The 10,532-nt window shown below is 44.1% G+C and overlaps 1 protein-coding gene across 10 annotated transcripts in view; it reads left to right on the top strand.

The window, feature by feature from the left end:
* The first annotated feature begins 521 nt into the window (after positions 1–521).
* The window catches only part of SETDB1 (SET domain bifurcated histone lysine methyltransferase 1), a 41,664-nt gene continuing 31,653 nt past the window's right edge, over positions 522–10,532 (top strand). For 3 of the 10 annotated variants that reach the window (XM_005541958.4, XM_005541957.4, XM_073996272.1), the window contains exons 1-3: positions 522–577; positions 1,936–2,206; positions 4,544–4,695. In XM_005541958.4, coding sequence (XP_005542015.2) covers positions 1,947–2,206; positions 4,544–4,695 — 412 coding nt within the window. In that variant the 5' untranslated portion in view covers positions 522–577; positions 1,936–1,946. Of the gene's footprint in view, positions 578–600; positions 747–866; positions 1,231–1,935; positions 2,207–4,543; positions 4,696–10,532 lie in introns of those variants that run through there. The other 7 variants (XM_073996250.1, XM_065546370.2, XM_065546376.2 and 4 more) reach the window with 4 other exon arrangements.

Here is a 10,532-nt window from a genome sequence, read left to right as displayed (position 1 = left end):
GCCGCCTTGGCCTCCCAAAGTGCTGGGATGACAGGTGTGAGCCACCGCGCCCGGCCAAAAATACAAATTTTACCTTTTTTATTGGCTTCAGGTAATGTCCACATGTTAAATGAAAACAAAAATCTATATACAGGAACGTGTGCACACAAGACTAGAAAATTAAGCTGTATTACCTGAAAGGAGCGGGGTGGTAAGTGATGGGGCAAGAGAGAATTTTATCACGTTTTTCTTATTACATTTTGATAGCCTTTACAATTTGTATCACTTATGTAACAAAACAAACTCAAGTAAAACTGAAAGAATAAAGCTCTGAACCTATGAGTGCTTCCCTCAGTCTTTACACTATGAATGTAGTAATGTGGCCACTAGTCGAGGGTGGTAGGACAGGCGGAGACTCGGTAATATACTCCTGGCCACGCCCACTCTGCCCTGCCAGTCGCTTCTCACGTGTGTCCCTGGAAGGCTCTGCCTTAACGCATGCGTAGTTACCTTAGTTTCGTCGCCTCTGAGGGGCGCCCCGCGACTTTGGATTTGACCCCATCAGGCTACCGTCGCGGTGACCGGAACGGCACTAAAGGTTTGCTTCCGGGCGTTTCTTTTGCTTCCCCTTCCCTCCTTCATGCTTTCTCCCCTCCCCCTCCTCCCTTATCCCTTCGCTTTCGCTCTTTTCCGTCGAGGCTGACCCATGAGTTGTGAGTCTGGGGTCTGGTTGGTGAAAAAGAGCCCTTAAAGCTGGAAGACGGGAGGTGTGGGGAATACTGTTAATTGAGTTATTTGGTGACCAAAGGCTTATCTGGGATGTTTTGTTTGTGGGAGGGGGTCGGGCGAGGGTGGGAAGGAAGTCTTCCCCAGAGGCGAACGGGGGCGGGGCTGAACTGGGTTTGCGAATGGGTAGGACGCACCCCTAGAATAGGTAGCACGGGAGTGGGCTGGTGTGTGGGCAAAGGAAAATGGAGGCGTTGAAAATCAGGTTTGCTTTAACCGTTTGATTGAAAAAGCAGTTCACACGAATGTGTGAAGTATTTTGGTTGTGGATGTTAGGTAGCCACGTTTTATTCCCAGCTTGCTTTACTTCTCTGTACTTTGGGGGAAACCTTTTTGCTGCGAGCTTTGAATATCATAGACTTTTTAAAAAGTAAATTTCCACATGGAAGCAAAGTAATGTAAGGGGAAGAAGTGATGAAAGAGAAAACACTGAATTAGTGAGTTACAAGTCAACTCCATCCCCAGGTAGAAGTTTTGTTCAAATTAGGCATAGCATACAAAGATTTATCACATAATCTTTAAGTTAAGGAACACGTATAGACCACAAAAATATCTTCTCCTGGATTAGTTCTCTTCGGTATCCCAAAGCATTATTTTTAAAGTTCGGTTTGTTTTGAGACAGGGTCTCGCTTTGTCACCCAAGCTGGAATGCATAGGGCAAACATAGCTCACTACAGCAGCCTCTCCTGGGCTCAAGCGATCCTCCCACCTCAGCCTCCTGAGTAGCTGGGACTAAAGGCATGCACCACCACACCTGGCTAATTTTTGTATTTTTTTTGTAAAGACGAGTCTTGCCATGTTGCCCAGGCTGGTCTTGAACTCCTGCCCTCAAGCGACCTTCCTGTCTTGGCCTCTAAAAGTGCTGAGATTACAGATGTAAGCCACTGTGGTAGCCCAAAACATTATTTTCAGTAGCTCCCTACTGCTTAATGAATGTTCTCCATGCCCTCTCAAACTTTTAAAGCTTTTTCAGGCCTGTTAGTGTGTAGTAGAAGATAAGAACTCTTAAAAATCTCAGCATCAGATTCTGGAGAATGGGGAAGAAGAACATGGACTATTTGAATAGAATAACAGGCAGCAGAACAGGAATTAGTTTTATTAGGGAACTGAAATTCTCTATTGATTATAGTTATAAGGACTCCCGTTTAATTTGTTTTCTGTTCCATGCAGAGGACAAAAGCATGTCTTCCCTTCCTGGGTGCATTGGTTTGGATGCAGCAACAGCTACAGTGGAGTCTGAAGAGATAGCAGAGCTGCAACAGGCAGTGGTTGAGGAACTGGGTATCTCTATGGAGGAACTTCGGCATTTCATCGATGAGGAACTGGAGAAGATGGATTGTGTACAGCAGCGCAAGAAGCAGCTAGCAGAGTTAGAGACATGGGTAATACAGAAAGAATCTGAGGTGGCTCACGTTGACCAGCTATTTGATGATGCATCCAGGTGAGAACTCCATGGAAAATAGAGGGAAATCTCTCCATTGGGAGATATTTTTAGAGAATAATTGTTCATGACCTTGTACCAAGCATTTTATTTTATTTTTTGAGACGGAGTCTCGCTCTGTCACCCAGGCTGGAGTGCAGTGGAGTGGTCCCAGCTCACTACAACCTCAACCTCTCAGGTTCAAGTGATTCTCCCGCCTCACCCTCCCAAGTAGCTGGGATTACAGGCATCCGCTACCACGCCCAGCTAATTTTTTATATTTTTAGTAGAGACAGGGTTTCACCATGTTGGCCGGGCTGTGTACCAAGAATTTTATACTTTATGAAGTACACATATTTAGAACCTTACTCTTCCTCGAAGTTTATGGTAAAAAATCTGACCTTACAGTCAGCCATAAATATAATTTTCATCTGTCAGCAGCTAACATAAGGGAGTCCAAGTCTTTTTTTTTTTTTTTTTTTTTTTTTTGAGACGGAGTCTCGCTCTGTCGCCCAGGCTGGAGTGCAGTGGCCGGATCTCAGCTCACTGCAAGCTCCGCCTCCCGCGTTCACGCCATTCTCCTGCCTCAGCCTCCTGAGTAGCTGGGACTACAGGCGCCGCCACCACGCCCGGCTAGTTTTTTGTATTTTTTAGCAGAGACGGGGTTTCACCGTGTTAACCAAGATGGTCTCGATCTCCTGACCTCGTGATTCGCCCGCCTCGGCCTCCCAAAGTGCTGGGATTACAGGCTTGAGCCACCGCGCCCGGCCTGGGAGTCCAAGTCTTAAGTCCTTTCCCCTTCTTCCTCCTGTGCTCTGTCTTAGAACAATTGCTTCATTTCCCTAGTAAGATCATCCAGGGAGTGAGGATTGTACAGAATTTCTGTCTTACGTAACTCCGAAGCATTAATCAGTTCCTATACCCCCCAAAAGATTTGTTTCTAGTGCTCCAGTTGTCACTTAGAATACATTTTTAAAAATTTATTATTATACTTTAAGTTCTAGGGTACATGTGCACAGCCTGCAGGTTTGTTACATATGTATACATGTGCCATGTTGGTGTGCTGCACCCATTAACTCATCATTGACATTAGGTATATCTCCTAATGCTATCCCTTCCCCCTCCCCCAACCGCACAACAGGCCCTGGTATGTGATGTTCCCCATCCTGTGTCCAAGTGTTCTCATTGTTCAATTCCCACCTATGAGTGAGAATATGCGGTGTTTGGTTTTCTGTCCTTGCGATAGTTTGCTCAGAATGATGGTTTCCAGCTTCATCCATGTCCCTACAAAGGACATGAACTTATCCTTTTTTATGGCTACATGGTATTCCATGGTGTATATGTGCCACCTTTTCTTAATCCAGTCTATCATTGATGGACCTTTGGTTTGGTTCCAAGTCTTTGCTATTGTGAATAGTGCCGCAATAAACATACGTGTGCATTTGTCTTTATAGCAGCATGATTTATAATCCTTTGGGTATATACCCAGTAATGGGATGACTGGGTCAAATGGTATTTCTAGTTCTAGATCCTTGAGGAATTGCCACACTGTCTTCCACAATGGTTGAACTAATTTGCAGTCCCACCAACAGTGTAAAACTGTTCCTGTTTCTCTACATCCTCTCCAGCACCTGTTGTTTCCTGACTTTTTAATGATCGCCATTCTAACTGGTGTGAGATGGTATCTCATTGTGGTTTTGATTTGCATTTCTCTGATGGCCAGTGATGATGAGCATTTTTTCATGTGTCTTTTTTGTTTGTTTGTTTGTTGTTGTTGTTGTTGTTTTTCAGACAGAGACTTGCTCTGTCTCGCCCAGGCTGGAGTGCTGTGGCGTGATCTTGGCTCACTGCAGCCTCCACCTCCTGAGTTCAAGCAGCTCTCCTGTCTCAGCCTCCCGAGTAGCTGAGACTACAGGTGTGCACCACCACACCCGACTAATTTTTGTATTTTTAGTAGAGATGGGGTTTCACCATGTCAGCCGGGCTGGGGAGGTCAAATTCCTGACCTCAAGTGATCCACCTGCCTCAGCCTCCCAAATTGCTGGGATTACAGGCGTGAGCCACCACACCCGGCCAGGATAGATTTTCAGATAACAGCAAGGTAAATAATGAGGTAAGTTTGAAAGTACTGTACTTTGGGCTTACTTTGGATTTTTGAGGAACTAGTCTGGAAACTAAACCACTATTTAAAACATTTTTCTATAGAAAAAGCATTTTAAATTCTAAACAGAGACACTTTGGAATGTGGCCCATTTAAATTGAGGACCGTATATACTTAAATATATATAAATTGTAATGGATTCTATATCTCTAATTCCTCTTCTGGCTTTGACTTTTCTGCATGTGTTCCAATATTAGGGCAGTGACTAATTGTGAGTCTTTGGTGAAGGACTTCTACTCCAAGCTGGGACTACAATACCGGGACAGTAGCTCTGAGGACGAATCTTCCCGGCCTACAGAAATAATTGAGATTCCTGATGAAGATGATGATGTCCTCAGTATTGATTCAGGTAAGGGATGAGCTTTGGATAGGAAAGTCTCAGGATTGAAATTAAAACACTGGGCTGGGCACGGTGGCTCAAGCCTGTAATCCCAGCACTTTGAGAGGCCAAGATGGGCAGATCACGAGGTCAGGATATCGAGACCATCCTGGCTAACCCGGTGAAACCCCGTCTCTACTAAAAAATACAAAAAATTAGCTGGGCGCGGTGGCGGGCGCCTATAGTCCCAGCTACTCAAGAGGCTGAGGCAGGAGAATGGCGTAAACCCGGGAGGCAGAGATTGCAGTGAGCTGAGATCCGGCCACTGCACTCCAGCCTGGGCGACAGAGCGAGACTCCGTCTCAAAAAAAATAAAAAAATAAAAAAAAAAAAGAAAACACTGGAAGATGAGCAAATGGAAGATAATAGAAGAGAGGAGAAACCATTGTCACTAACTCCATATTTCAAACTGCCTGAGCTGGCTATTAAAGAAAAAAATGCAGCATTGTTAGTATCATGGATGTTCCCTATGTGCTACAGCCTGATTGCATTACTTTGCTTTCCTCATTCTGTGTAACCGCTATTTTGAGGTATTCCATCAAAGAGTGGAATTACCAGGACTTACAGTAAGTGTATGTTTTGTTGCTAGGATATAAAAAATACGGTTGGTTTTTGTGTATTGATCTTGTAGCCCACAACCTCATTAAACTCACATAGTTATAGAAGCTTTTTGTTGATTCCTTAGGATTTTCTTTTTTCTTTTTCTTTTGTTTTCTTTTCTGTTTCTTTTTTTTTTTTCTTTTTTTTTCTTTTTGAGACAGAGTCTCACTCTTTCACCCAGGCTGGAGTGCATGCAGTGGTGCAATCTCAGCTCACTGCAACCTCTGTCTCCCGGATTCAATATGTTCTCTGCCTTGACCTCCCAACTAGCTGGGATTACAGGTGCCCCCCGCCCCGCCCCACCACCACACCCAGCTAATTTTTGTGTTTTTAGTAGAGTCAGGGTTTCATCATCTTGGCCAGGCTAGTGTTGAACTCCTGACCTTGTGATCCACCCACCTTGGCCTCCCAAAGTGCTAGGATTACAGGCATGAGCCACTGCACCCAGCCAATTTCTTAGGATTTTCTAAAACTAATTCATGCAAATAAAGTCTGTTTTACTTCTTCTTTTCTACTCTGGATATCTTTTCTTTTTCTTATTGTACTCACTAAAACCTTCAGTACAGTGTCGAATACGTTTTAAGAGCAGGCCTGGCACAGTGGCTCATACCTGTAATCCCAGCACTTTGGGAGGTTGAGGTGGGAGGATCCCCCGATCCCAGGAATGGCCAACATAGCAAGACCTCATCTCTACTAAAAATAAAAAAAGTAGCCAGGCATGGTGGTGCACCCCAGTAATCCCAGCTACTTGGGAGGCTGAGGTGGAAGGATCTAAGTACAGGAAGTTGAGGCTGCAGTGGGCTGTGATCGTGGCACTGTACTCTAGCCTGGGTGACTAAGGGAAACTCTTGTCTTCCAAAAAAAAAAAAAGGTTTTAAGAACAGACATCCTGGCCAGGTGCGGTGGCTCATGCCTGTAATCCCGGCACTTTGGGAGGCTGAGACAGGCAGATCACGAGGTCAGGAGATCGAGACCATCCTGGCTAACACAGTGAAATCCCGTCCGTACTAAAAATACAAAAAATTAGCCAGGCATGGTGGCAGGCACCTGTAGTCCCAGCTACTCAGGAGGCTGAGGCAGGAGAATGGTGTGAACCTGGGAGGCAGAGCTTGCGGTGAGCTGAGATTGTGTCATTGCACTCCCGCCTGGGTGACAGCGAGACTGTGTCTCAAAAAAAAAAAAGAAAAGGCCGGGTGCAGTGGCTCACACCTGTAATCCCAGCACTTTGGGAGGCTGAGGCTGGCGGATCACAGGGTCAGGAAGGAGTTTGAGACCATCTGGCTAACATGGTGAAACCCCATCTCTAGTAAAAATACCAAAAAAAAAAAAATTAGCCAGGCATGGTGGCGGGCACCTGTAGTCCCAGCTACTTGGGAGGCTGAGGCAGGAGAATGGTGTGAACCCAGGAGGCGGAGCTTGCAGTGAGCAGAAAATCACACCACTGCACTCCAGCCTGGGCAACAGAGCGAGACTCCGTCTCAAAAAAAAAAGGACATCCTTTTCTTCTTCCTGATGTTAATATGAAAGCATTTGGTTGTTAACCATTAATTATGTCAGCAGTAGGTTTTCTATAGATGCTGTTGATTAAATTAAAGGAATCCCCTTCTAATCCTAGTTTGAGAGATTTTATCGTAGCCGAATTGGATTTTGGATTTTGTCAGCTTTTTCTATATCATTCTCCTATGTTTCTTTTGTCTTTTATCATATTAAGAATGCATTACAGTAGCTGTTTTTTTGGATGTTAAACCAACCTTGCATTCCTGGAGGAAACCAGCCTTGGTCTTGAGGTATAATTCTTTTTACATGTTGCTGGATTGGATTTGCTGATTTAAAGAAAAAAAAAAAAAAGATCTTGGCCGGATGCTGTGACTCATGCCTGTAATCCCAGAATCTTGGGAGGCTGAGTTGGGCAGATTGCTTGAGCCCAGGAGTTCAAGACCAGCCTGGGCAACATGGTGAAACCCCTTCTCTAATTTAAAAAAAAAAAAAAAAATTTTTTTACATCTATTTCATGAGGGCTGTTGGTTTATAGTTCTGTTGTAGTGTCCTTGTTTAGCTTTGGTAGCAGGGTAATCTAGGCCTTATAAATGAGTTGAGAAGTGTTCCCTCCTCTGAGTTTGTATGGAATGATATTTCTTTCTTTTTTTTTTTTTTTTAGACGGAGTCTCGCTCTGTCACCCAGGCTGGAGTGCAGTGGCCGGATCTCAACTCACTGCAAGCTCCGCCTCCCGGGTTTACGCCATTCTCCTGCCTCAGCCTCCCGAGTAGCTGGGACTACAGGTGCCTGCCACCTCGCCCGGCTAGTTTTTTGTATTTTTTTTAGTAGAGACGGGGTTTCACCGTGTTAGCCAGGATGGTCTTGATCTCCTGACCTCGTGATCCGCCCGTCTCAGCCTCCCAAAGTGCTGGGATTACAGGCTTGAGCCACCACACCCGGCCTGAGTTTGATAAATTCAGTACTGAGGCCATTTTGGTAGCAGGGTAATCTAGGCCTTATAAATGAGTTGAGAAGTGTTCCCTCCTCTGAGTTTGTATGGAATGATATTTCTTTCTAAAGAGTTTGATAAATTCAGTACTGAGGCCATTTTGGCCTGGACTTTTCTTTGTGGATTTTTAAAATCTTTTATTTTGGAATAATTTTAGATTTATAGAAAAATTGAAAATAATGGAGTTCCTATATATCCTTCATCTAGTATATATGTCAAAAGCAAACATTGGTATATTACTTTTTATATAAACTCCAGGCTTTATTCAGCTTCTGGACTTTTTCTGTTCTATGATCTAATCCAGGATATCACACTAAATGTGTTCCAGTGTGATGTTTATTTATTTTCTTCCTTTTATTTACAGGGTTTGATTTGTTCTTCTTTTTCTAGCCTCTCAAAGTGGAAGCTCGCATTATTGATTTTTTTTTTTTTTTTTTTTTTTTTTTTTTTGAGACAGAGTCTCGCTCTGTCACCCAGGCTGGAGTGCAGTGGCCAGATCTCAGCTCACTGCAAGCTCCGCCTCCCGGGTTCACGCCATTCTCCTGCCTCAGCCTCCCGAGTAGCTGGGACTACAGGCGCCTGCCACCTCGCCCAGCTAAGTTTTTGTATTTTTAGTAGAGACGGGGTTTCACTGTGTTAGCCAGCATGGTCTCGATCTCCTGACCTCGTGATCCGCCCGTCTCGGCCTCCCAAAGTGCTGGGATTACAGGCTTGAGCCACCTCGCCCGGCCTGCATTATTGATTTTAGACCTTTCTTCCTTTCTAATATAAGCTCTAAAGCTATTTATTTTCCCATAAGCATTGCTTTGCTGCGTCTCATAAATTTTTTTCCATGGAGTGTCACTCTCAGGATATCATACATTTTTTTATGTTGTGTTTTCAGCTTCTTTCAACTTGACATTTTTAATTCTCCTTGTGGTTGTTTGATTCTAAATATTTGGGTTTTTTTTTTTTTCTTTCTGTTGTTAATTTTTAATTAATGTTATTGTGTTCAGAGAATAAACTTTGTATAATTTTAGTCTTTTTGAATGAATGAATGAATTGATTGATTGACAAGTTCTCACTCTGTTGCCCAGACTGGAGTGTGATGGCATGGTCATAGCTCACTGCAGCCTCAACCTCATGGGCTCAAGTGATCCTCCCACGTCAGCCTCCTGAGTAGCTGGAACTACAAGTGCATGCCACCACGCCAAGCTAACTTTTCTTTTTGTAGTAGAAATAAGGTCTCACTGTGTTACCCAGGCTGGTCTCGAACTCCTGAGCTCAGGCAGTCCTCCTGCCTTGGCCTCCCAAGGCGCTGGGATTATAGACCTGAGCCACCATGCCTGGCCTGTTTCGTTATTTTTGTTGTTGTTGTTGTTGTGTTGTTTTGAGACAGAGTCTCACTCTATTGCCCGGGCTGGAGTACAGTGGCATGATCTTACTGCAACTTGTGCTCACTGCAACCTTTGCCTCCCGGGTTCAAGCAATTCTCCTGCCTCAACTTCCCGAGTAGCTGGGACCACAGGCACAGGCCACCACGCCTGGCTAATTTTTGTATTTTTAGTAGAGGCAGAGTTTCTCTATGTTGGTCAGTCTTGTCTCAAACATCTGACCTCAGGTGATCTGTCTACCTAAGCCTCCCAAAGTGCTGGAATTACAGGCGTGAGCCACCGTGCCTAGCCCTGTTTCTTCTTTATTGCCTTCTTTTTAGTCAAAGATTTCAGAAAACCCCTGTCATTCTTCTGATTTTTCTTTTTCTTTCTTTTTTTTTTTTGAGGTGGAGTTTTCACTGTTGTTGCCTAGGCTGGAGTGCAATGGCAGGATCTTGGCTCACCGCAGCCTCCGCCTCCCGGGTTCAAGCAGTTCTCCTGTCTCAGCCTCCCAAGTAGCTGGGATTACAGGCATGCACCACCATGCCCAGCTAATTTTGTATTTTCAGTAGAGACAGGGTTTCTCCATATTGGTCAGATTGGTCTCAAGCTCCTGACCTCAGGTGATCCACCTGCTTCGGCTTCCCAAAGTGCTGGGATTACAGGAGTGAGCCACCACACCTGGCCCCTGGTTTTTCTTTTTTTTAGCTTTCTTAAGAGGGGTTGTGTCTGTACCTAATCATAATCTATTACAAATTAATACTGACTTAATTCTGGTAAAAATACAGCCACTTGGCACCAGCGTACTTCTACTTTCACTCTCTTTCTGTGTGATACTATCGTCAAATATATTATAGCTACACGTTTAAAACCAATAATTTAGTGTTAAAATTACTGCTTTAAGCAGTCTCATGTTTAAAGAAGGTAAGGGAAGAAAAGAAAAATACGTATTTACCCAGATGTTTGTCATTTCTGTTGCTCTTCATTCCTTCCTGTGGATCTATCATCCAATGTCATGTTTTTCCAGGCAGATGGTTTCCTTTAATATTTCTTGCAGTACAGTTCTGCTGACAGTGGATTTTCTCAGTCTTTGTTTACCTGGGATATAGAATTTTTTTTTTTTTTTTTTTTTTTTTTTTTTTTTTTTTTGAGTCGGAGCTTTACTCTTGTTGCCCAGGCTGGAGTGCGGTGGTGAGATCTCGGCTCACTGCAACCTCTGCCTCCCAGGTTCAAGTGATTCTCCTGGAACCTCCTGAGTAGTTGGGACTACAGGCATGCACCACCACACCTGGATAATTTTGTATTTTTAGTAGAGACAGGGTTCAATCATGTTGTTCAGGCTGGTCTCAAACTCCTGGCCTCAGGTGAT

This window comes from Macaca fascicularis, chromosome 1, assembly GCF_037993035.2.
Source record: "Macaca fascicularis isolate 582-1 chromosome 1, T2T-MFA8v1.1".
Lineage (NCBI taxonomy): Eukaryota > Metazoa > Chordata > Mammalia > Primates > Cercopithecidae > Macaca > Macaca fascicularis.
Note: the sequence above shows the minus strand (reverse complement) of the source record. Positions and strands in the feature narration are given on the sequence as shown.